We start from the raw sequence: 27,053 nt of genomic DNA on the forward strand, positions 1-27,053 counted from the left end.
GGGAGGGGCTGGCACCGGCGGAGCGGGGCGGAAGCGGCGCCGCAGCGGGCAGGGAGCGGTGCCCCCCCCCCCCCCCCGGGGCTGGCCCCGGTGGCTCCGGGCCGGTTCCGGATCGCGTTTTCCACCCGCGCCGGGACCCACCGAGACCCGCTGCGGCCTGCAGGGGGCGCCGCAAGACCGGGAGCGGGGGCCCCCCCCGGGCGCCTCTGGTGCCGGGCAGGGGGGGCGGCCCCGGGGGCTGTGGAGGCTCCGGGACAAACCAGCCCGTGCCCGGCTCCGGCAGCGCAGCACGGGGGTGCTCGAACAGGGCACGGTTACACCGGGCTCCTTCCACCGCCCATCGAGGGAGCCCTGGACAGGAGCCCCAGCTCCCCCCCAGCAGGGGGGAGAGGAGCTCGTTGAGCGCAGGGGAAGCAGGAGAGGGGCCAGGCTCGTCCTTGTGCACTTGGTTTAATACACAGTGACCGTGAGCAACGCAGGACCAGGGCCACTGCTGCACCCGCAGCCACGGCCCGATTCCAGCGCTGGGTCTGCAAACACCCTTGTGACCACGCAGCTCCGTGCGGCACGAACCCAGTTCTCATCGCTTGACCCAGCCCGCACCGTGTGGCCTTTCCCCCTCCACTGCGGGTTACAAGGATCCTCGGTGTTATTCTAACGCGGTCACACACAAGTACTTGAGCTGCACGGTGAGTTCAACACGACAGGTACACACAGCACTAACACGCACGCACATCACTGCTCCTACAGCTACAGCCACGTGAGGAGGGTGAGGAATTATTCACATCTTGCACAAGAGACAAAGCAACAGCTACTGCGGGGAAATGGCAGCGAGAGCCCCGTGCCATGGGGCTGCTCTGGCAAGACTCAGCCTCTGTTTTGCCCTAAGGGCTCCTCAGAACCCCAGCACGATGCCAACACATCCCCAGCACCTCAAAGAGCCGAATCCCTGCCCGGGATGAGACACAGATGGGAGCACAGCACATGTGGGAGCCCCGAGCCTGCCAACTGCTCCCAGCTGGTTTGCTCAGAGGCAGGGACATGGGCCCCACACATCAACCTTCCTCTTCGCCAGCAGCTCTGTGCAGGCTGAGGGCGTTCAGCCCTTTCTCCGTGCGCTGTGTGGCCCCTGAGCTGTGGCTGCATCCCTGTCCGGCCCCGCTGCACAGCCCGGCTCACACACCACGTGCACTTGCTATCTGCAGGGGTAAACTTAAGGGATAAGAGTTTCTTTGATCCAGTGTCAGTCGCTACCCCGGAGACAAAGCCCTGGGGTGCTGCAATAAGTTACGTTCACTATGGGAGGGTTACATGCAACTGGGACACACGGGATAGGGCTGGCCACGAGGAGCACTGCTGAAGGGGGGACACTTAATCGTCAAACCTCCCCTCGCGGATGGTATCGAAGGAGAAAGGGAGAAACTTGAATCCAGTGCCAGTGTAGAACTTGTTCTGGAACTCAATCCTGCAAGGGAAGAAAGAGGGAGAGCTCAGGAGAAAGGCAGCTCTCTGCTATGGGCTCGCAACAAGCCGAGTGCCATCACCGACCATCCAAAATGAAGCTTTAAAGTGAAAAGCTGGGATTAGAACGTAGCACAAAGCCCACGTTTCTGTTCGCTGCTTCTGTAGCAGAGCAGAACTCTGCAGGTACCTTGATCCTACCCCACAGGCAAGGAAAGGGCACCAGAACCGGGCTGAGCTCCCTGCCGCAGCATCCCCAGGGAGCACAGAGCGTTTCCGCATCACCTTTAGTTGGAGCAAGCCTGGCTCCTGTGATGCTGTGCTCAGCCTTCCCCACCAGCTGCTTCTGCCTATTTACATCAGGATGTTTGGTTTCTGCCCACGCCTGCAGCAGAGGCAGAGCTGTGCCTCTTGCCTCCAGCTGAACATTAACTCGGCCCCATCTCCCTGCTCCCCCTAATGAACTCTGCTGAAGAGAAAGCAGCGCTCCAGAGAACAGCCCAATGCGCAGCGGGAGCCAAACAGGGGCCGAGAACCCGATCACCCCCCAGCACGCAAAACCAGGCTCCGTGGGTCAGGAGCCTCGTGAGCAGCACTCCCCATTGCGTGATGCGCTCCAACGCCCAAGTCGCTGCAGGAATCAGGTGGCAACGAACTGCAGAGCCATGAACGCAGCGCACAAGGTGTAGCAAAGCGGCCTTGGATCGGGCTTTGCCCAGTCGGGAACCAGCAAAGCCTGGTATTTCAGCCAGCAAGAAGTGATTTCCCAGCAGGGAAAGGTGCAGAACAGCAGCTCCGTGCTCATCTCTGCTGCCTGTTCGTGCAGATCTGCAGAGGAATCCCGAGGATGAGCAGGATTTTCCATGTGGGAGGAAGGGCTCCTTGCCAACCGGCTCCACTTTGCAGGAACCCTGATAATCTCCATGAGTATCCTGTGACTAAGGAAGGATTCTGTAAGCAAAGGGAAACTGGAGGCAGAGGGTTGGGTATCTGAGTCACACCGAGCCACTGCCAATGAAACCTTAACCCTGGTGATGCACCGCTCCAGCTGGCCCCGCATCCCTTTGGCCACGCTCGCTTACAACTGGCCACAACTGGGAGCCTGGAGCTCGAGGAGAGGCTGCTCCGGGCTGAGGAAGGAGTGAATTTAACCCAGTTACCACGGCTCAAGCATTCTGTGGGTTCCTTCTGGAAGCGGCCACAGGAACACGCAGAATCCAAGGCCCTTTCCCAATGCGACGCCGCTGCTTCCAGGACCACTGCACCAGCCCCAGTGCTGAGCTTTGCGCTGAGCATCGCCCACCAGTGATGAAGCTCTGGGGAAGAACCCAGCAGGCAGCTGGCACTGTGACAACGTGGTTTGGCTGCTCCAGGCTCTGGAACTGACCCCCTACATCACAGGGCTCGTTTAACACCAACCTCTCTCCTACGGAGCGATGTAAACCCCACTCCTCACTGCTCTGAATTAACCTGATTTGCTTGTATTATGCCTACTGCTACCTGGGATTTCTAGCTGTGGGCTGGGCATGGGACATATTGTAGGGAAAAGAGCTTCTGGTTCCAAATCAGGCCCAAAACTGTGCCTAAAAGGCTGTTTTCCACAGGAAAACAGAACCACTGAGACCATTTCTGCCTCAACCCGAGGCTGGGATTCAGTTACAAACTTCCTTAGGCCAAAGTCTGTGTTTGCCCGCAGCACAGGAGCTGACTGCCTTCGAAAAGGCTGCTTTAATGCAAGCATCCACATCGAGCCACGGTGCTGAGGAGCAGACAGACGCAGAGCAGGGATGTTACAGGGAGGGGAGGCCCAACGTGCCTCAATCCCGGCGCAGCACTGGGAGCGCTTCCTCCACCCCAGCCCAGCCTGGGCAAGGAATGCGTGCTTGGAAAGCACAGCACAAGTCCTGTCCCCCCCCCCCCCGGATTGGGACCGAGAGGCAGAGCACATGGAAGGCGCTGTGCTGGCTTCCCAGCACACTCGCCCCATTCCTCCTGGCTTCCAGGAAGAGCCACCCACACCTACAGAATTCCTGCCAGGGGACCCTTGTGCCGCTGCCAGCAAATCTGCCCTGCTCCTCCCGGCACAGCTGGGTGTGTTGTGTGTGTGTGTCCCCCATTCCTAAACAGGGAACACCCCGCTGCAAACATCCCATTGCAAACATCCCCATCTCACATCCAGGACCGAAAAGGAGGAATGTTAACAGCGTGTTCTTTCAACCACTGCAGGTGCCTCCCTCCTCACTGGGACACCCCAGCAAAGCCCAGGTCATTCTGTTCAGTCTGAAACGCTGCCTTAACCTGCTTCCCCGGCTCTAAGCTCGAGCACGTTCTCTCTTAGAGAACCATTAAAGTTGCCTCAACGTATTTAGGGGAAAGACAACTGCATTGAAAGCTGCAGCTCCCCACGCGTGCCCTGCGCTGCTCTGCGCGGCTGGGGCTGGGTTTCTCTCTGTGCCACTCCAGGGATGTGCATCTTTCCAGGCAGGTTTTAACCCCCCTCCTCGCTCTTTGGAGCTGGCCTGGCAATGGGAGAGCCACCTCTTGGCTGAGCTGCAGCCCCCGCTTCACCTGGCCCAGGTGCTCTGTGAGCGGTACCCATGAGGGAGCCTGGCCTTACCACCACAAACACAGGTATCTCCAACGATGCTTCATCATCTCAGCCCATCCCTCGGGGTAAAGAGGAACACCCTGAGCCTGCCAAGCGAAGCCCTTCAGAACTGTCCATCTCCTGCTGCTCAGAGACGCGCAGCCCCGAGGAGCAAGACTGAAACCGAGCTGATTCACAAGCAACTGCGGGTTAAACCCACCCCACACGCATCAGGGTCCTGCCTGCAGTAGGGCCCCGCCTGCAGAACAGTCCTGCCTGCAGTAGGGCCCCTGCCTGCAGTAGGGCCCTTGCCTGCAGTAGGGCCCCTGCCTGCAGAAGGGTTCCTGCCTGCAGAACGGTCCTGCCTGCACCCTGCTCCTCTTGGATGCTGCAGCAGGAACACGGGGCAGGGCTTGCAGAGCTCCTTCGCCCGGCTGCACGGACGGGGATGAGGAAACAGCAGGCAGGGAGCAGCGAGCTCCGAGCGCCGGCCAGGAGGATTCCCAGGCTGGATGCCAGGAAAGGCAGCAGCCAGCAGCCATTTGCACAGCCCCCGGCTCCCACAGCACAAGATGGCGACACCGCAGGGACCCCCCCATCAGGGAGGGACCAGGACAGAGCCTTCCCCCCCCCCCGCCCCATTTCCTTTCCCTCTGCCACTCTGCCTTCGCTCCCCATTGAAGCAAGGCAGAGCGTCCCTTGTGAACCCCACCGGACTTCACTTTCTTCTCCTCTTTACCAGGCAGGATGGCAGGGACCTGAGCTGCACAGAGCACACGCGTCCTCCCCTCCGACACCTCGGGCTGAGGAGAGCCCTCGGCCAGCAGAGCCCATTCCCACATCGCTCCTGTGATCCCACCCAGTGGGAAGCAAGGGAGCTGAAGGGGAACAATGAGCGCTCTCAAGTAGGGATTAGAGCAAGCTCTTGGATACTTCCCATACTTGGGTGCAGAGAAAGCGATGAGCACTTCATTCCTGGCTGGATGCAAGCGCAGGATGCAGCCCCTTCCCCATCGTCATGGCAAAGGGGCTGCAAAAGCATCTGCCAATAAGTAAGGCCAGCAAGAAAGAGCTGCCATTCCCCAGCACGCCAAAGGGCAGGGGCAAAGCTGCCCCTGTTCAGTGCAAGGTATGGCTAAGAGGAACAAGACCATGCAGTCAGTGGCTATTGCTCACTAAGGAAGCGAACACTGGGACCAAAAGACAGAACAAGAAAGCCCTACTGAAAGCTACAACACGCTCATCTATCCAGCACAACCATCCCATCCCACTGCTCACAAGGCTCTCATCTGATTGTTAAGCAGAGACCAGTTACTCTCCATCATTTCTAAGCAACAGTCACGCACCCCATCGGGACTGTGCTGCATCACTAGAAACAAGCCTGAAATCTCCAACCCTGTTAGAGGCTTCCTGCTGTCAGAGCACATCTGCTGCAGGACATGCAGGTGTTCAGGCAGGTCTGTGGTGCTCCAGCGCTGATCCTGGCTTGGTATCATCCCCAACCCCAATTTTACAGCCTTAGCTGCCTGGGTCAATACTATTTGAGAAGATGGCACCTCCGCACAGCTCAGGTGGCATCGGTTTTCCTGCCCAAAGAGCTCTGCAGCTCCAGCTGCCCCAGTAACTCACCAGTGCAAGCGAAGAGCATGGAGAAAAGCAGACAGCCCCTCCATGACCAGCAGAATGGCCACCGTCAGGGTAGCGAAAGCAGCGAAGATGAAGAAGAGGCCCAAGCCTCCCCCCAGGCTCCTCACGCTGAGGCCAGTGTGGATCACCATGGTCCAGAGCACCTCCGAGAGCTCTGCAGGAGGCAGGGGAGAGGAGGGTTCGGTGAGTGGAGGGGTTGTTCCCATTCACATCAAGCAAAAAACTCAAGCAAACTCCCACTGCAGTGAGGTGGGGAACAAGAGGGACAACAGCTTTTGTAGCCAAGTGTGTGAGGACATTGCCTCCAACTGTCGCACACGGAGCAGGGCAGAGCCTTTGCTCAGCAGCTCTTTGCTTCATTCAGTGCTTCCAGCTCCATCCCTCCCTTTGAGCAGAGCCCTGTGCAGACACTGCTGTTCACACTCTGTTCCTCCCAGCTGGTGCATGCACAGCTCTGTCCTCCAGAGTTGAGCTCTGAGAGGCTCCCTGCATTCCCACATCCACACTGCTGCAAACCTCAGTTCCACAAGGAATACTCACGTGCATGGGCTAAGCTGAGAGCCCAGAGCCTCAGGTAGGATGCAGTGTTTGAAATGCACCCCAGGCAGTACTCGATGGTGTGGATGGCCTGGTACACCACGGTGTCCCCAAAGTCAAACTGCAAAGAGAACACGGGCCATGGGGGGAGCTGAGCCAGCACGCTGCTGGGGCTGCTACCCAGGACGTGGTGCTTGAGGTCACACACTGACACTGTCTTCTCCTGGTTTAGCATGGAGGGGTTATAAAGGAAACCCCTTTGGTAGGGCGATGGCTCAGACTCAGCATCCTTGTTTTCACATTCTAGCATATCAAAGTCAGGTATTCCAAACTGAGCCATGGGCTTTGCCAGGAAAAGACTGTTCAGCAGCAAGGTCGTGTTCACATGAATTCACCAGTACATGATATGTACCGCTACATAAAAGGAGACAGTATTCCAAGCTGGTACTGCTGCGTATGTACCTTTGCTACAGGACAAGAGCATTCTGAAGATATAAATGTGACCTTTGGAAGGCAAAGGTAATGCATAAAGCAACTGTGAAAGGGTCACATCTGCCTCCATTCACTGGCCAAGCCTCTGGGTCTTGGCAGTTTTCTGAAACAAAGGAACTTATAAGGAAGTCTGCCATGGGGGCCGGTTCCTTATTCTGCAGCTTGGAAAAGCATCCCCTGCCTTTTGGATTTAATCCAAGCTTCAGAAACTGCTCTTATTTAAGTGAAGTGAACACGATGTTTTAAATACATCAAGTGACTAATGCTCTAAGCGTGCACAGAAAGCTATTTATATTCCTCTTTCTCCCCTCGTGTATCCAGGGCAAGAACTGTGGCAAACAAGTTAAATCAGACATCAAAAGCCTCACTCTTTTCTGCACAGAGCATGAACTGCAAAGGTCTTCACTGAAGCCTGCCCGAAGGAACAGTTTCTGGGCCCCCTCAGCTCCAGATACCCCTGTATGTAACAGGGCTCTAGGCAGAAGCACCTTCTCAGCACGATTCACAGCAGCACCACTGCTGGGAAGCTGCTCTCATTTCATGGCATTTATAGGCTTTGTAATAGGATTGGTTACCTGAGAGTGCTGAAGCCCACAATCAACCCCGCATGAGTAGTCCTAAACCCCCTATTTCTTTAATACTCCTGCTTGCTACAATGAATGAGCGGTTTCTCAGAACACAGCTTCCCTTCTACAGCTGAAGAGCTGCACGAAGCTGGACTACTTTTGCTGTATTTTCTGACTGGCAACAACCTGGATTGTCCTTAAAATAGCAGAGAGTTTGGGCAGAGATAGCTCTGAAGAGCTTCTTGCAGTGCACAATGACCAAAGACACAACGTGAGGCAAATGAGACTCCTGCAGAAGTTTAAAGGCAAAAACTTTTCAGTTTCAGACTTCCGGCTTTCTGGGTAAGCTAAGGAAGAGCTGCAACAGAGGGGCAGGCAAAGCAGCTGTGTAGGTGGAGTAATTAAAGATGTGTTAATGGGCATGAATGTATGAGGAATTCAGAATGGCCTGTAGCATGGAAGTAGCCAGATCCTTTGGAAAACAAGATGTTGTGACATGTTTTTAACTCGGCACGTGTTTGACACCAATGGGGAATGGTCCAGATACACATGAAGGCAAAGCTGGCTGTAGTCTTACCACCTCATCCTCTGCAGGCTTGAAAACATAAGTTTACATTTAGTGCAGGGTCTGCATCACATTCAGCATAAACACATTCAATAATTCCCTCCTAAACACGACACAGGAAAGCAGTAACACATCACACGCACGACAGAGGCAAGATACGGCTCAAGAGACATCAGAATGCACCCAAACTACATGAGATCAACTCAGGGAAGGCAAAGCAAGTAATATTACCCCCAACCATCAAAATGAACATAACCAAGATTGCACGGCTCCAGAAACACAGCCCTGGGTTTCTGCTGACCCTGGAGCAGCAGGCACCAGCACTGCTCTTCAACCAGAGCAGGGGCTGCATGAGCCACCCAGCAGTACTCTGCAGCTCCCACTGGGCAGCCCCACAGATGATGGTTCTTTCTAATGAGGACAAACAGAGCCCCATTTCTCTTTATACGCAAACTAAACTGCTTTTTCTGGAGTCCTGGGAACAACCAAGGGATAATCTGTACAAAAACTGCTACGAAAACACTTCACTGAGAGGGTTGCTATTTAAACAGCTTGGAAATCAGGAAATGCAGTCAAAAAGCTAGCACATTCTGCTCCTGGGAACATTGCCCCGAGAGAGGGTGGTGCTTACCTCCTCCCCCTCCTCGGAATGGGTAGATAACTGGTCATGTTGAATGATCTCAGCATCCTCCTCAGTCGGGCCATTGCCCACCCGGATCCCACCGAAGTTGTGTGTTCCCTAACACGTGCAGAAAGAGAAAGAGCAAAGTGTTGTTTGTGTTTTACTGCAAGAGCGTGGGTTTCTTACGAGTCCACGTGCAGCAGCAGCAGCTCACAGAAGGAAACAAAACATTAAGTACGAAGGCTCGGGTTAAACCAGCTGGAGAATTCTATTTCCCAGCTTGGATGGGAAAGATGCTGATTCCTGCTAGGGCTGGGGAAAAGAAGGCTGGCTGAGTGAGTCCTGGATACATTTCTACACAGTAATTGCAACCCCAAGTGAAATCAAAGGCACATCTCTCAAGAGGACATTCGCTGGCACCGACGTGCAACAGAGCAACGTTCTGCCCAGCAGCTGGGGACAGGCACCCAAACACCACGGCTGTTGTAAATGGAACAGTCACATCGTGGCAAGTCACAGCAGAAGAGACTGACACGAACACACACACTTGCTCCCCACCAGCGCCAGGCGAACTCGCAGCACTCCTGGGAATTCAGACTTTCCCTTACTTGGAAACTCTACATTGGGCGAGCAGTTCCTTTTTTAGACATCTGTGCTGACATTCCACATCTGACCCCGGCCGTACCAACACTGCGCTCCAAATGGAAAGGAATAACCCACAACCCGAGCTGGAAATCTGCATCGGGAGCTCTTCCCACTTCGCTGGGATCACTGCAAAGTTAACACTGGATTCATGGCAGGCTTCCTCCCCATAGCAGCTTACCACCAAGAACGATGCACAAACCTGTCCCCATCACCTGACAGGGCCCTCAAGCAGGGCTTACGTGCATTGGAAACATGCTGGGCAACAAATGCACATCACTACCTCTGGCTTTCTGCTCAGCAAGCAGCACTGGGCACTCTACAGCAGGATTTCTATCTCCCTCCAGGGACAGAAAATGCTCATGAGTGATCTGAGGGACTATAAATTAAGACCTGTGAGTCTGAAATGCCACTGGGGAAGGGACCAAGTCCTGCTGCAACCTTCACTCCACCAGAAAGCTTTGGCAGTCAAGGGCTCTCTATAGGTTCAGACACAAAGAAGAAGAGACAACTGCTGCTGAAAGGCTTATTTGTGCACACCCACTTCACCACAGCTTCAATTCAGAGTTTCTCCAAGGGTGCAGGTGTCAGAAATCCCATGATTCCTGACAGGAAGTTGCTGGGAGGCCATCACATAAACATGATGTTTGGGAACACATAATGCAAACAGAAATGCTTCACTGAAAAGAATCCTCATGTGTCTTCAACAAATATGCAAGAAAAGGAAAGAAAAGGGGAACTTAACCTGGGGGATGTGGTATTCTCATGCTGCTCTGCAGGGTCTGAGTTCAGCAGCACTCCTGCATTCTGGGCACACATAACTATTATCCTTCAGCCTGGTAGTTCTTCCAGAATGTATCAATTTTGCTGAACTTTGCTCTTTCCAAGAGAAAGCGTTTTTCACCCTAAAGGTGCAGTTGTCATTCACTTAGGGAATTCAGATACATTCCGTGCTCTCTTGACCATTAGATAGAAAGGCAACTCCCATCTTTAAATCCATCAGGTGATTTTTAAATCCACTCACTGTTGCAGCCGCTGCTGCCTCTAGTGCCTGCTCGTTCGGGACTGGGCTGACCTGGGCCTCCACGGGCTGCCCTTCCTGATAGTGAATGGAAGAAAAGAAAGGGAGGAGGAAGAAAACAAAAAGAGAGAGGGAGACGAATGGAGGGGACATGGGAGGATGAAAGATGGTCAGAGAAGGGAGAGGGAGTGTCTTTAACTGAACTCGTCTTTGACTCACTTCACATCCCAAAAGCTCTCTGCCACACATGCAGGGAGAACTTGCAAGTCTCCTCAGCGCACACGTGCCAGGTTCCTACATTTTATATACAGATACTTTACACGCAGTCGGGCACCTCGAGAGGACCCCGCAGACAGCCCCTCACATAACGACTGCCTAAGGCTACTTTGGGTTTTGTCCTTTTCATTGTTATTCTTTGCCATCCAAACAGCTTTATCAGGCTGCCACCCCAGCAAGGTCACATCTCTGCATTTACACTGCCAGCCTAGCAAAGGCACAGAAGTGCATCCAGCAACCAGTAACAGAGCTGACAAAGCCCAACCCAGATCAATTGTTTTTATCATGACCAACATAAAGGGCTTTTAGAAGCAGGTTTGATGCTGGATGCAGATCTGAGAAGCAGGCAGGCAACTCTGTGCCTCCAGTAAAACCCGCCTGCCTTCATGCCTAGGAATATGCATAAAACCACTTTGCAGGTCACAACACAGTGTGACCCCACGTATCCAAGCTCAAGATGGAGAATGTGGCTTTTCAACCATCACTAGTTTTCATACTGAAAATAGAGAAGAGGTTGTCACCCACCAAGTGCTTTCTCCTTAAATACTGATGGCGAAGGACCAGGGGTTTAGCTACCAGCATCCAGGGCACACACAGTAACGCCACCACCACAAGGAAACACTGGAGGCCTTGCTGCAAAAGAAACAGGTCTCAGCTGATTGACATGCTCAAACACACGCACAAAACCTAGCAAGAGCTTGCAGGCAGCACTGAATAACTGGAACCCTGTATTTAAAGCCTGCCTGCACACCCCAGCTGACTGTGCACAGCATGTAGTGCTGGTACTGGGTTAGATTAGGGAATAATCCACAAGATTGTGCAGGGAATGAGGATTTGACAGATGTCTGATAGTGCTGGGAGGAAATGGTGCTAGCATCTTAGCTAAGCTTAGAGGAATCACACTGCAGATGCAGGACAATATTCCTAATCACTTTCCACTACTAATCTGAATCCAAATGCTCTGGAGCCAGAGCTGACATGCTCAGACTGATATAAATTCCTGGTATAGGGATTATTTCTTCCTTCTTCAACATTACACAGTATCAGGCTTCAGGAGCGATGCCACATTTCCTCTATCACAGAGGAAAAAACATTTCCTGCTCAATTTCATAATTATCATAAGGTTAACATATATTATGAAGCACTTCTGATTTTATCTAGCAAGAGCACCTACCTGCCCCTTATAAAGCATCTTATTACTGGTGTCACTATAGGAGAAGAGAAACATGTTGATAAAGTGTATTAAAAGGCTTGGTGCATCCTTGGAGGTGTGAGCATCGTAGGCTGTCCATTTGTAGAAAATGAGAATAACAAGGTATCCGAAGAGTGACGACATGAAAATCATCTCTGGAATAAATCCCAGGTATATGTTCAGTGGCTTCTTAAAATAGCTATGAGACAGGGGGGAAGAAACAGAGTTTAATGTTACATTTGGTCAGCGTTAGGTATACGCAGGGCAAAAAGCTGTTATCATCTTCAGAACAAAACTGCAGGGGCTCAGCAGTAGCTGGGATTTAAACCCAGTAATGATGCGACACGCATGGTTCTGCACAGCCAGACAGGAACAACTGTGCTGCTCCTTCAGCAGAGGTTGAAGCCTGATGGGCTCCTGCAGCTTAAACTAATGCACCCCCGAAGAAGCCCCCCCACCCCAATGAGGAAAACAGAGCAAAGCACTTACATGTGGTTGAGAAGACTCAGTGTGACACCAAAGAGCATGTGGATAATGCCAAGAATCACAGACATTTTCATCTTAAAGGAGTTGAGGAAGGCCAGCTTATTGCTGGCAATATTCCAAATCTGTGGAAAACAGGACAAGGTCAGCGCAACACCCACCAAAAGGAAACCAGAGGAGGATGGAAACCTTCACTTTAAGCTAAACACTATTAACCATCCAGGAAGTATTAGGCTGCAAGAGCAGGTTCCCTTTCAAGATGTGTTTGCCACACGGATACCTTTTGGGGAAATGAGCAGCCAGCCTCTACTGCTGGGAGCCCTTACAGCAACTGATCCACCAGCAGAGCAGGAATCAAACCCTGCTTGTTTTTATGGTAGGCAAAGGCTGCAGGAAAACTGGGGCTGTATCCTTGACAGGAAAGAAAACATTTATCCATTTCAATGAACAATGACACATGGTTCTGATTTTCTACACCTCCTGTGAATGTGGAACACACCATGTCTTGTATCAAGCATTTCAAGCAGTGTTATTGATGTCAGTGGATATAAAATGATGGGATTACTCAAAACTTACAGTTCCAAGACTGACTGAAAAAGGTCAAAAAGTAACTTCATCAAGTGATTTGCAAGTTTAACCAGTTCTGATTAAACCCCTGCAGGTCAGAGATGGTGAGAAAGAGGCCTTTAATGACCTGTGAACAAGTCTCTCCATCCTGAATCTAGCATTTCAGTGGGAGCTGAATTAATGTGATCATTCAGGAGTATTTCCAACACTGATTGCTAAGGGAATGGCTGAGCTGTGAATATAGTCAACCAGACAAGCGCTTCTGCTGACACAGGGATGTTCTTTAAGGACAGCAAAGGAATGGCTCCTACCGGGTCAATGCCGAAGGGGTAGGGGCCACCGAACACGCCGGGAATGGCAGGGTTCAGCTGCAGCAGAGGAGTAGTCTCTAGCAAGGCATCTCTGTTTGGGTAGAAGTAGATCATACAAACATTAAGACAAGCAACAGTGTCCTCTCTCTGTAAAAACTAACAATGTTCTCCCCTCGTGAGAGCAATGAGTGTCTCAAACAGAGAGAACATTAAAGTTCCTGCATGGTCCTAGGGATTTTCGTGAACGAATAATAAATCTATTTCTTGACCTGTTGCTCAGTCAAGTCACAAGGAAGAAAGATGCAGGGGGCAGGAATGTCTGTGAGAAAGGGGCTAAACTACATCTTCACAAGTTTTCTGGAAGAAAGAAAAGCTGGTCTGAAACTCGACGGAGAGCACATTTACACTCTCCTGCAGTGCTGCTTGAGACTGAGCTCAAATTTGATTTCCTGAGCATGGAGGACAATGGGGACAGATAAGTCACTTGCTTATCACTGTCACTCTTTAGCTAGTTACCAACTGTTTACTCACGACCAGTTGCCTTTCGTGAACATGGGCCGGACACTCCATGATGAGCCAAAGAAATTCAGGGACTTGGAGAAACAGTCATTGTAGATGAGGCCGGTGTAGGTGGAGAAGAGCCCCATCAGCAGGATGATGTATCGGCCACTAAAAACCATGTTGAACATCTGTATTAAAAACAACCCAAAAAGGAACAAAGGAAGTCCATGAGAACAAGGAAGCTGCCTCATGACACAGTAAAATCAGTCAGCTGCAGGACAAGAACACCGCTATATGGACTAAAAGCCCAAAGTTCCTGTTTCCCCATGGCAGGCATGAAGGGTGCAAGAAGCAGCTCTGCAGAAGAGAATCTGAACCCAGAGGCTGTAGAAGAGCGTGGCTGTGCACAGAGCAGCTGGGAGGAGCTGAAGAGGACAAACTGCACTGCACACACTGATGCAGACACCACTGGCAGCACAGTTTGGAACCAGGCAACATAGATCCTGTTCAGCTCTCTCAGTGCAGCTTAGCTCTGGTTCACCTCCTGTCAGCCGAAGCCCTGAGCAAGCAAAACCCACCTGGATCAGCAAACTGGAAGAGTCTTGGAGATCTACATGTACAGGAAGTAGGAGTTTTGCAGTGACTGAACCCCTTTATGATCCAACCAAGCTTTGGGTGATCTGTTTACAACAGCTTATCTACAGCACTTCCCTCAAACAACTGAAATCATTCCCTATAAATAGCCAAAAGGAAACCCAAAGGAACTCACTACTGCTATGAAATTATCCCACTCAGTCTGTGGTCTACAGGCTTCCCAAATTCCAAACGAAAAGAGTAATGGGCATTGTCAGCTGAAGGGGGAGGATGGAGTAAACCAGCTACAACTCTGGTTTAAATGCAAAGCTCAGCATGAGCAGCCACTTTACCTCATTGTCACTCTTCTGTGAGAGGATGCGACTTTCCCTAAGCACCATCCAAACAGCAATCAGAGTCATCAGGATTCCGTGGCCAAAATCTCCAAACATCACAGCAAACAGAAAGGGGAAGGTAATGATTGTATAGGGTGCTGCAAGACAAAAGAGGACCCTCCTCATGTGCTGTACTTGGGGAAGCCCTGATTTAGCACAGCACAATCCATGCCATTTAGCAATGTTATTCCCAAGCTTCTCCTCTACCAGGAGAAGAACTCTGTTAGGCATTTCCACACAGGGCAAACAATACAGAGGAACACCATAACTGCAAAATTGAGAGAGATGTCTTGGACCTCCCCCACGTTTGAATGTACCTGGATTTATTTCCCGGTACGTCCCAATGCCGTAAGCATCAACAATGTTTTGAAAGCCACAAGTAAACTTGTTAGTTTTGTTGTATGTTGGTGGGGTCTGATTGGTTTGCATCCTGTTTAGAATGGATGGGACAGTGGATCCACTGTGCTCCTGTTTAAACAAAGAGGAAGATTAGAAAACCCACCCTCTGAGCACCGGAGGACAGAGCACAACACCACTTCCTTGTTAGCGCTGGAAAACCACAAGCTTGAATGTCTGCAGTGTGCTTCCACCATGAGACATACACTTGAGCAGCTGAGGAAGGCTGCCAAGTTTCCACTGCTCTCCACTCAGTGTAGCAGGAGGAGCAGCACTTGTAGTAAGGATGGGCATTGTCTGATTAGGACAGACAAGAAAACCCATGCAAGAGCGAGCCTGGGATTTTTAAACAGCAAGTGGAAGGACTTCAAGGCAACCAACTCTCGTGTCTGAGCAGGAGGTGAGCTTGCTCATGTCCTGTAGAGTTCCTTTCAGTAAGTTCCACTATAGATCTAAACAGCAGGACTGCAGCACAGCCAGGTTAGCTAAATGTACCAAAGACTGGAAGCACAGGAGAATGCCTCAGCATCACAGCATTCCCCTGAACTTACAGCTTCCCACCACATCCTTGTGACAAAGTTTAGCTCCAAGCCATGACTCCTGCACGCTAAACAAACTGTCCTCTGTGAGGACTGACTCCAACAGCCCCACGGGATGGATCCCATTTGGAGGAATCAATCCTCTGCTGCGGCTGCTGCAGTTCAGCAGCTACTCACAGTGCCTCTCCTGAGAGCAAACTGGATGGAATCGAGGTCAGCCACAGGGCACCAGACTTCAGCAATGAGGCACTTCTGCGTGACGTCGATGTTGCAAAGGTTCAGGGTGTGGTAGATGGCCTTCATCTTGCGCACCTTGATGAACCACACGCGGATGTTTTTGGCAGCTGCCTGCAGGACCCGCTGCCGATGATCCTCGGTTTGGTTCAGCACCTTGCAAAGGGAAGCAGAGGACGAGGATGAGGCCAAATCACTGGCCAAAACTCAAAGCATACAGATGCACCCAGCAAAATGGGGCTGACCAAGCCCTACCCACCAGCAGACAATGAGCCCTTTCCCCATCCTATGCACAAGACAGCCCCATGCCCACAATACATGCTTTAGGCTCTGTATTAATATAGTTCTGCTAAAAGGTTTAAAGGCTTCTTTCCAGGGCTACTTTCTGATTCCTTCCCTCCTGCAGCTCCAGGGGCAGTGGCTATTTCAAACAATGAACTGTGCAGAGAGCACACAGAACACTTTTCCCTCCACCCAGGTTAAAAGAGCAGAGCAGAGTTCTACAAATGAGGCGCATGTTGCCTTAAGAAAACACACAGATTACAATGAGAGAGGTTTTTACTGAAGGGAAAAGGAGAAAGTGTTCTCTCCTGAGGCTGTTTCCCAACTGGAACATACCTAACTCAGGCCAAGTCAGATTTCCAGACTGGAAAGTCTTAGACTCAAGGGAAGGGGAGGACACGGGGCACATGCAGCTTTCCATCCTACTCATTAAATTGCTTCTGAGTTCTTGTCTACTTCAAAATTGCTAAAGAGCTGCACTCCACAATGCCAGCTCGAGGCAGTTTATGAAAGCAGCACTCCAGATTCAGCCAGTTTTCCTTTTAGTTTCTGAACCTGTTTGTCTCAAATCCCTTAAATTTGTCTGCATTATAACCTCAGGCTGCTGCACAAGAGATCAGCTGTAAAGGAGAAGCTCTTCAGGACAGCACAAAGTGAGAATACAGACAGGCAAAAAGAGAGAAGAGCTAAGTTAACGTCAGCATTGTTAGCTTGGAAATAAGTGGAAGAGCTCTCAGAGTTCTGGCAGATGAAGCAGGCAATCAGACAAGCATGCTTTCAGAGCTGGAAAACATGGTATCTCCTTACACATGCATACTCCTCTCTGCTCCCTGGTATGCAGTTCTCTGTCAATGCTGTACTTATACACGCTTATAATGAACTCAGCTCTCCAGAAACATCAACCCACCCCATCATCCTAACCCCTGACAAGGAAAACTGAGCAGTCTCCCAACGTCTGTCTTGCACTGCTGAGCTGCTGGTCTCAAGCTACCTGGAGCTGAAAATACAGTCATCTAATAGGGCCCAAAATACTCATGTTTTAATAGGAGCCAAAGAAGTTTTCAACTAGATTGTTAAAAAGAAAAAAGGGCATTGACCCCTTATTTTACCATCTGAAGATCATCAATTCTGGTATTGACACCAGAAGCCATTTCCTTCCGTTCCTGGGGTGTTTCTGGGCATGGGTAGAGGGAGGCACGGAATCTGAAAGACATGCAAGCCACCTTAGTAACAAAGATGGGAAGAGAGAGATTAGTCAAGGAAATAGCTGGCTGAGGCTGAACTAAGCAAGAAGCACCTTAAGAGAAGCTTCTGATCAGCAGAAACTGCCAAGCAAGAGTTTCAGCCTTTAAATCAAGTGGATACAGGAGTCTGCTTTCAGCCAAAACAGAAGCTGAACACTTAAGGAAACAGAAGTGGGAGGAAGCCCTCTGTTCCCTGTGGTGACAAGCGGCTCAGAGGCACTGTCACGCAGTCCATCAGCCACCCCAGCTCAGGGTACTGCTATCAAGCCAATACAGCTGCTGCTGCAAGTACTCACTGCTGGCCTCCCCCATGAGACTATCGCCTGCTCACAGCCCGCTGGGACTGTCTGTGAGTCCAACACTTGAACCCCCTTGGTCTGAGGCATTCTCTAGTCAAACACTCATCTACTCTGAGCACGCCAGGCTTGGGGAGGGGCTAGTTTGACTAAAATAGGTTTCAGCTACTTCTGGTACATTTTATTTGCTGTCAAAACCTCTGCTCCTACAGTCAGCATGAGATCAGGCGTTGAACAATGTCAGTATTAAGTCATGTCAATGTGTATTTCAGAGAGCTGCCCAGGTGGAAGACTTTCATACCCTTCACATATCTTCTTGACTCTGTTCTTCAGCTGGTCGCCTTGGAAGAAGATGATAAACACAGACTTGTGCACATAATCCCCCTAGAACAGAAGAAAGAGCACCGTGTAAGAGCTCCAGAAACCAGCACTACAGCAAATTACAGCACAGCTCTACTTTCCCTTCCTCTGGATCTGTACACACAGAGCTTGTATCTGCACAGTCAGTCAAGAATGGACCTTACAGCACTAAGAGTCCTAAGGAAAGCCATTTTCTTAGCCTCAGAGTGGAATACCCCTACTTGTGTTACTGATATTCTGGAGTCTCCATTATCAACTCTGTGTAATACACAGAACATGGAACATGTATCAGCTCTTCCTGCAGTCAGCTCACCTCAGAACAGCACAAGAAGCTAAAGAGTGAATGAAAACAAGACCAAGAAGAGTTTAACAGCTCTGCCTCTCTAGGGAGGCCAAGGGCACATTCCTTGCAGAGCTGCTCTGGAGTGGGTGGCCAGGTCCCCTTCCTGCGTTTGTTGACAAGTTATTGTTCTACCTTACTTAGGAAATTTTAACATCATGCTTCAGGAATAATGACACTAGGTGTAACCTCCACTTGAGGAAGTTGTTGCACAATAAGAACAAAGTCTCTCCTAGTAGACAGATAATTCAACAGGTCAACTACCAGCAGTTGGTGGGACAGGAGGAGGATCCACCTTCCCTGAGCAGCAAAGCGGCACTTACTGGGTTTCAGCTCTGCTTTGTTCCAGTGCAGCCTTTCCTTTTAGCAGTTAACAGCAACAGTACCCAAAGTTTGGGCACTCTTTGGGCTCAAGTCTGGGCAAAGAAGGACACCGAATGTAAAACCAGGCCCAATCACAATGCCTACTATTTGTATCTGTAAGAAAGCCAGCAAACCTCAGGTGGGTGTTCAAAGTATTGATTAGCACAGTAAGAAAAAACAATGGGTCCAAGCTCAGGGGAAATGAGCTACAGACATTACGGACTGCTCCTGTCCCTAAGAGCCTCTCAAGGAGGATTAGTACCTATTCAGACAGCACACGTGAGTTGTTGTTTGTGCCAGAGAAGCAAATGTGCCCTCCTGCAGTCCAGAGTTCGAGTTGTTCTTCCCTCTTTCAACAGCATTCACCATCATCCTGCTATTTTTGTTTGAATAAAGCATTAGTCACTAAAGCCTCAGAGGCTGCAAGTAAGTGCTGGGAAGGAACACAACCCAAACATCTGCCTGCATGGAGCTCACTGAAAGCCAGAGGCTTAAATGGGTAGATCCGAGACCCCTTCATGTAGCTGAGGCTTCTGCTGCTGTAAACAGGAGGTCCTTTTACCGTCACAGGATCCTCCAGGGGGTTTTCAATCTCTGCCTGGCGCAGGAACACGTTCCCTCGGCACACTCGCCACAGCATGCGCTCGAACGTGGGGATCCGCTCCCGGTTGATCACACCAGCCACAAACCTGCCCAGGGCACAGCAGAAAGATGAAGTTCTGCACCTAAAGGGAATCACAGCCTAACACCCAAAGCACTGAGGGCAGCTGGAGCTCAGCATAGCATTGAAAGCAACTAAAATCTTCCTTTGAAATGGGTTCTTGAAGCAAAATGGCAGGTCCTCTAAATACAGAGATAAAACCACACCTGCACTATAGCACAAGCTATGCCTTTTAACAGAATCAAGTAGTCTAGTAAAGGAAGTATACATTACTGGTTAAAGGAGAAATAAATGCATTTACACATACAGTTTCTATGCCTGTTAGTCTTCATCTCAATAGGATCCTGATATATTACACGGCAAGGGTTACAGCAGCCATGGCTGCCACTGACTATGTGCTGGGGATGTGCTTCAGAAGACGCCACTGGTTCAAACCCATGTCTGGATAAACCATTACACACATGCAAAGACAGCCTGGAAGCAGCTAATGAAGAGGACACAGAACTACACAGCTTCTCAGAGCACTGGGTGCTCAGAGTAGTTATGAGTTTCACCACAGCTGTGAGAGCTCAGAATGTCTGAAAAAGCACCAGAACAGGTTTACAGGGAACAAACAAGTACAGGGCGTTTGTGCAGGGCAAAAAGTGTGAAGCACAAATATGAGCTGGGAAATCAACGGGCACAGGACAAGAATGGAGACCATGAGCTGGGTTTAGATCAGCCTTCATCTGCTTGATGTGCCAGTCTGGCAAGTTCCACAACTGCACACAAACGGTTGCAGATTCCAGAGGCTGAACCCCAGGGATCCTAAAGCCAGCTAAAAGGGAGCCCAAGCTGCCATTACCCAAGTCGTAGCGGGGCACCTCTTCCCATCTCGCTTGGTTCCAGGAGCGAAGAGGATTCCTCCAACAGGTCTGGATCCGCCATCTGCTGATGATGCAATTCAGCCTGAATTCACAAATCAATTAATATCTAATGAAACTGGTTAGTGGCATGCAGGGCACGAGGAACCAGGAGAGAGAGTGGGGAGACAAGAAAAGAACGAACAGAAGACAGCAGAAAGAGGAAGGAGATGACAGAAAACACAGCAAGAATCACACAAGCAAGGGATAAAACAAGAGGAAAAGTGGAATGGCTCAGCAAAGCTTCCATACAAGACAAGTTTAAAGATTGCTGCAGCTGAACAGAGGCTGTGGGATACACAAGTCTGAAGAAAGGCAGAATTCAACCAAGTTTATCAAGTTTATGCTCCCAAGAGCCATTTTTAATGGCACAAAACAGAGTGAGACACTTCACCTCATCCTTCCCTGTCTCTTAAATGGAGTAAAACATGATGGTAGCTGCTGTTCCCTCTTGGGTATCTTCTGCACACTAATAAAGATGCCAAAGGTGTTTCTAGGAGGAGCCTGGGCAACTCCACCTGCATATAAAGAGCCTGGAAGCCTGGTCCTACACAAGAGGAAGATGCTGAGGTCTTCCACAGATGGTTCAGCCCACCTCGAGATCCCCTGCAGCTGCCCAAGGCTGTGACCCTACAACCAGATGTGTTGGGTACACGGGTCTCACATCAGCCATGCCCTGGAGCGGAGGCAAAACCTCATTCAGTTGGGAATTACATGACAGGAGTCTGATTGATTCCATCTTACTTGCCACATCAGTGTACATACGGGGTCAGAATCAGGAACAAAACCTGGAAGCACTGCATGGTAATTTTCTTTACTGGCTTCACAAAGGTCTCCCTCCAGGAAAAACACAAAATACTTCCAGCTTAAAAACATGCTTATTGATTACACCTTTTCATTCTTCAAGCTATTTATCCTCATTCACCCTATGTACTATTGCCAGACACACCAGCTGCATTGCTTAGGGCATTCTGACAAAAGATGCTCATTTTTTGACCAGGCAGGCATTAAAACAGGCTGCAGTTTTATACTGTCCTTCACTGGAACTGATTTGCAGGTTAAAATTCTTGGGAATATAGCTTGTAAGCGTCAGCAAGTCAAGTCAGGATGGATGCTCAAACCACATCCTCTTGTGCCGCATCTTCACACATGATTCAAGCCCACATCATCATTATTTCTGCCTCTGCAGCTTATATAATGGAATGATGAAAATTAGAGTTCCCTAGCACAAACAGAGGCCAAACTCTACCCTTCTGTGGTACACACAAGGTCTCCCTGCAAGGGAACTTGCTAAAATACACTTGAAGGTAGAGTTTGACCCTGGAACACGTAAAATGCACGCACAGATTCAGCGCAGCCTTGCAAAAGTCTATAGCAAGTTGAGTAATGCAGCCAGAGTGGCCTTGTGCAACAGCTGCATCATCATTTTAGTGGAAAGAAGAACCAACCCTCCACATTTTACTTGCTTATCAAATAAATGTATTTGCCATATACAAGGTTTTGCAAGGCTGACATCGAAGGCAGCTCGGCTGCTTGTGCCCATGCTTGTTTTAGCTCACAGATGCTACACAAGGAAGGGAGTCCCTAATCCAGTCTGGAAAGCCAACAAAAAGAATTTCTGATGCTTTCAACTTTAAGGTAACTTGGGGCAACACCAAAAACTGAATGAGAATTTTGCTTCACAGAGGACACAACCAAAAGAAGAAAGTTTGGTACCCACACACCAAGCAAACATACCGGTGGTTGGCTGGTACCTAGATTTCACGATGTTGAAAACCAGTAAGATACAGTTGTAAGGGGCTTGTATTGTATTTATCAGTAGTCAAAGTCTCGACCAGTTTTACTAAACAAGAACTTTCTTACAAAAGAACAATTTGCATAATAAAACCCCTCCATCACTTTAGTTCATCTCTCAACTACTTAGATTTGATGATCACCCTCTTTCTGCAAAGGAAGTGCCACAGCAACAATAGCTTCGGTTCTGGAAGGGCAACTAAAGCAGTGTTCCAAGGTGTAACAGAAATAAAAGCCCAAGAGACAGTGTGGAAATGAAAGAGCTCTACAGCTACAAGGCAGAGAATTGAGACTCTAAGAAACTTTGAATAAGAGTTTTCACCAGCAGGGAGTGAAGTATCAGAGTGATTGTGAAGTACTTCTCGCATCAGGTTGTTCTGGATAAGAGAAACCCAAGCATTTGCATGCTGGTAACCAGTAAGTAGACCCTTCATTAATAAACACTTTTAATTGCTTTTTGTTCACTGAGACCAGAACCTTTATCTTGATCAGCATCTTTAATCTCACGGCCTGAAAACCAGGTTAAATCTTCCCCTCCTGATCACAGTCCTGCTCTGGCTCCCTGCACTCTGCCATACAATTCAAGCCCCTCCCAATGCACAAACAGAATGGAAACCAATTTTCCACACAAACTAAAAGGGATTCATTTCACCACCAACTTATTAACCCAGAGCACAGACAGAAATGACAGATGCAAAGCAAACAGAAACGAAGCAGGTGGTGAGAAGAGTCAGAGGAGAGATGGGGAACTGCATGCCATTAACCATTACTTTTCCAGTCTTCTTTTACGCTCACACTCTAGGCAAAGCTTTCAGAGAAATCTCTCCAGCTCATACTGTTCTTCATAAGCAAAGACAAGAAGACTGAGAAAAGGAGCATAATCATCAACATGGTACGTTGAAACAAGAAATGGCTACAAGGTCCTGTAAGGAACAAGCCGCCCTCCCCCAACTCCAGAGAGCAAATGCCCAGACCTAAGTCATTTGGATTGTGAAGCCATTTCTTGTGCAACTTACTGCTATGAATAACACAATCTTAATTATTAGTCATTGAAGTCTTCAAGTGTTGAAGGTACTGTGCAAACGACAGGATTCATGCTCAGGATAACAAGATGTTGAGGTCGCTTTCACACACAGCAGTGCATTTATGGCTTGTGGTTTGGTTTATTATTAGAGAAACCAGTTATCAACAGGAGCAGGAACCCATCGAAACGTCCTGTGGTCAGTTCACTGGAGTGTGACCTCAGTTCCCTTGGCGGGTGACCTGACAGAGCCTGGTTAGAAAACGGATTTGGATCTCAATTCAGTGTGAGCACACTGCACTGGAAGAACAGCAGCAGGCAGCTCCCACCAGAGGACAGAAGCTACCTGCACTCAGGTAGCACAGGCTGGCAGCAGCACCTAACATAGCCAAGTGCCAGATGATCAGGTTAATGCTGTTTGTCCAGGGAGGCTCTTGTGAATGAACGTTCAACACTCGAAGACATTTATCTGGTAATGAAACCAACCCCAAGACCAATCAACCCCTCACACCAGCAGCAGTATCTCTGCCAGCACAGACTAAGACTTGTGTTGGCACAGGAACAACCTGAATGCCTGAACAGGCAGTACCCTGTGCCAAAAACCCAAACCCCAACCATTAGCTAAACAGGCTGAAGCTCGCAGGAGCCCAGCTCTGCTTGATCACAACCTTCGTATATACCAGAAGCCAAATGCAGTAAGAACTCTTTGATCAAATCCTCGGATTAGATGAAACAGGACATATACTCAGCTAAAAAGTGTCCTTCTAAAAGACACTGGGCAACTCTTTGAGAAAATTCCCTGCACTCTGAGATACTTAAGCTTTACTAGGAAGGATCATGCCTTCTCCCATGCGGGTATCATGAATAACATCAGAGAAGCTCTTCTCAGGTCCACTGAAGGAGCTGCCAGTTTCTGGCCCAGCTGCTGTCTGAGAAAGTGTTGATGATTTTCAATTGCAGCTTTGCTCCAGAACTTACCTCCAAGAACTTCAGGGTTTGATCAAAGGCTCAATTAAATCATCAATGACTTCAGGAGACTTTGTATTATTGATTTATATGGAATCTCCACATAACATTCCAAAAGCTGAAGAGAAATGAAGCTGGATTGCAATTCCCCTGTGTGAGTGAGGCAGGACTGTTCATCTGCCTGTGTACCAAAGAACTTACCCACTGCAGAAAAGGCTCGACTGTAGCCCCAAGGCTTTGGTCTGCTGATGTGCTTGAAAGACTACCAGCACCTTCCTGACTTTACACAATTCTGAGATAAACCATTGCTTAACTAAAACAACCCCAAAGCAACAGCATAAGAGGTAAATCATGGGTAGCTGCGTGTACTGCATGGAGCATGGAAAACCATTTGAGCAGCTATGTCGAAGCACAGGAATGACTCTGCTGTCCAAACCAGCAACTAAAGGATATCTGAGACTAAAAATGGTGGCTTGTGGCGGAAGAGCCAGCTCCCCGGGTGTCAGCCCCCATATTCTGACCTCATCAAAGAACTGCTGAGTTTTACGCAGGATGAATTTTAACTCTGTCAGCTCCAAGAAGTTTCTCTTCAGCGCTTCCTGGTTCGTGTTGATTTCTTTAAGCTCATTTTCAATCTTCTCAAAGTTTGCCTGCAAGACGTGAAAAGGAGAAGGAAAATGGGATCAAAGCAATTCCACAGCCAAGTGCTGTTAGGTCTGTTACAACAAGGAAGCAGGCAGGATGCTTCACGTCTGCACGCGATTGCGGCGTGGCTCCAGCCCGCAATGAGACACAGCTCCGGGTCTGGGACATTCTCTGCAGGCTTTTATAGACTGTTAATGCAGACTTTTATAGGCTGGATTAACACAGTGGTCTTCACATCATTAAAACCCCTTATATACCTTAGAATGGCCCACTGTAAACCCTGCAATCCCCGCAGTTGTGCGTTCACTGAAGTGGGTGAAATGCCTTTTAAGTCCTTTCACTTCTCATTGTATTTGGGCAAATGCACAAGGAAACAATGCCTGTGACCAAAGCTCAGCCTGGTGTGAGCTGGCAGAGCTCGCACTGCAGGTGGCAGCTGGGGACAACGCTTAATGCACCTCTGCCACTAAATTCATTGGGTTTTACCAATGGGAATGGTTCCCCTGTCTTCATCTAGAGCCAAATATTAGCGTCTTAACACACATCCTCACCTCCAAGTCGATCATGTCACGTGGAAAAGGCACCTCTGGGTTTTCACCAGTGTCCATGATAGGAATATTTGCTTTCTTAATCTCCTTCTCAACAAACCCTGGAGAGAGAGCATTGTCAGTGTTCACTAAAAAGATACTTCCATGTCAACCTGCCACTGTAACCACCACTCAGCCCCAGCAGGGGCTGGGAATTCTTCCACCTCCTATTCCAAGATGTCCTACTTGGTAAAGGCACAGGGTGCCCAGAGAAGCTGTGGCTGCCCCATCCCTGGCAGTGCTCAAGGCCACGTTGGACACAGGGGCTTGGAGCAAGCTGCTCCAGTGGAAGGGGTCCCTGTGGCAGGGGTTGGAGCTGGAGGAGCTTTGAGCTGCCTTCCAACACATCTATGATGCTATGAACGCCTCTCACATCGGAAGCAAGCCCCGGAGGGGGTTTAACCGGCTGGTGCACAGAGAGCCGGCAGCCTCCGCCCCTCCGGCCAGCGCTCTGCTGCCCGACGCTGCCTCGCAGGGTTAACCCCGGTGCCTGCTTCTGCGGGGGAAGCGCAGAGCAGAGCCCTACGGAAGCAACGTACGGAGCTTTCGGTCCATCTCCTCGCACCTCCTGACTTCATTGACGAACTTGCGCTGGAACACGTTCACGTCCGGGTTCAGCTGCGGAGAGAAACGCGGTTGCACCGCTCAGCCGCGGGGCCCGGCAGGCTCGGGCCGGGTGCCGGCGGGCCCGGGGGCTCGGTACCGGCGAGTACTCACATCGCGGAACTGGACCTTGCCCAGCTCGCCCAGCTCGCTGACACAGCAGTACGCGGCCTCGGACTGCAGGAAAAGCTGGGCCAGGGTCATCTCCTCGCTGCGGAACAGCTCCCCCATGGCGGCGCTTCCCCGCCGCGGCCTCTGAGGAGAAACGCAGTGACAACCGGACCCGAGCGCACACCGCAGCCGCCCCGCTCCGTCCCCCGGTGCCCCGCGGAGGGGGGCCGGGGCCGGGGCCGGGCCCAGGCCGGTGCCCCCCGTTACCTGCCACAGCGACCCCGCTCCGCACCCGCCGCCGCCGCCGCCTGACCCGCAGCGGCTCCCGTCGCTGACGTCACCGCGCACGCGGGGCGGTGTCACGCGGGCTCGTCTCCTAGCGACGGCGCGCCTCGGCTGGGAGCCGCAGCGGAAGTGACGTCACGGCGCGGGAGGAGCCGGAACGCCCGCTGCGCTGCAGGGCTCGTTACGTCACCTGACGCCAGCGGTGACGCAATGACGGGGGCGCGAAGGCGCGGCCTGGGCTCGGCTACGGGAGGGGCAGGCGAAGGCGGCGGGTACCGGGCACGGGCAGGGGCACGGGCACGGGCACGGGCAGGGGCAGAGCAGAAGCAGCTCTTGGGGGTTAAATGCTTGTGATTAATGGCGATGAGGAGCTGAGGCGCTGGCACAGGGTGCCCAGAGGAGCTGTGGCTGCCCCATCCCTGGCAGTGTTCAAGGCCAGGTTGGACACAGGGGCTTGGAGCAAGCTGCTCCAGTGGAAGGGGTCCCTGCCCGTGGTTGGAGCTGGAGGAGCGTTGAGGTCCCAGCTCAGACCAGGCTGGGGTTCCGTGTGTGTGTGATGCTCTGGGCTCATCCCTGGTGCTGCGCTGCTCATGGGATCTAACACCAGCATGGAAGAGCCGGAGATCAAACCAGATCCAGCGAGCAGCAAAGCATTGGCTGTGCTGGAAGGGGTTGAGTCCAGTCCTAGCGTCCTGGTGCCCGGGCCAGCGGCTCCGAGGGGGAGGCTGCCGGTTGCCACCGCTTGGCTTTTCCTGGTGTGAAAATGAAATGTCCTGACACGGAAAATTAGTCATGGTGGTTCAGCTCAGGGGGTGAGCGCTGCGCACGCAGCAACACGGAGAGCAGCACGGCACCTCTCCTGCTGCGAGCCAGGCACAGACACCCCTTCCTGCTCTGCTGCTGGGCTGATGCTGTCCAGAGTGAGCTGTTCAGTGTGATTCCCAAATGGGGCAGCAGAGCCTGCACTGGAAGTCCCACATGGAATA

General features: G+C 50.8%; 1 protein-coding gene across 5 annotated transcripts; it reads right to left on the minus strand.

Moving 5' to 3' along the window:
* Positions 1–434: 434 nt before the first annotated feature.
* Positions 435–26,163, minus strand: ATP6V0A1 (ATPase H+ transporting V0 subunit a1). Of its 5 annotated transcripts, XM_065699204.1 has the most exons (22): positions 26,050–26,163; positions 25,786–25,926; positions 25,608–25,686; positions 25,033–25,130; positions 24,358–24,486; positions 19,998–20,101; positions 19,055–19,181; positions 17,731–17,813; positions 16,999–17,092; positions 15,551–15,763; positions 14,756–14,906; positions 14,397–14,536; positions 13,501–13,658; positions 12,970–13,060; positions 12,098–12,216; positions 11,591–11,807; positions 10,942–11,049; positions 10,144–10,218; positions 8,487–8,594; positions 6,236–6,353; positions 5,678–5,849; positions 435–1,465 (listed from the first exon to the last, which is right to left on the minus strand). In XM_065699204.1, exons 2-22 carry the CDS (start codon positions 25,900–25,902, stop codon positions 1,372–1,374), a joined length of 2,595 nt encoding a protein of 864 aa, XP_065555276.1. In that variant the 5' UTR covers positions 25,903–25,926; positions 26,050–26,163; the 3' UTR covers positions 435–1,371. The 5 variants fall into 5 exon arrangements, with proteins under 5 accessions (XP_065555276.1, XP_065555272.1, XP_065555275.1 ...); XM_065699200.1 differs by lacking the exon at positions 10,144–10,218 and having other exon boundaries at positions 19,998–20,080; XM_065699203.1 differs by lacking the exon at positions 10,144–10,218 and having other exon boundaries at positions 26,050–26,162.
* Between the last annotated feature and the right edge of the window lie 890 nt (positions 26,164–27,053).

This window comes from Lathamus discolor, chromosome 20 (genome assembly GCF_037157495.1).
Source record: "Lathamus discolor isolate bLatDis1 chromosome 20, bLatDis1.hap1, whole genome shotgun sequence".
Taxonomy (NCBI): Eukaryota; Metazoa; Chordata; class Aves; order Psittaciformes; family Psittacidae; genus Lathamus; species Lathamus discolor.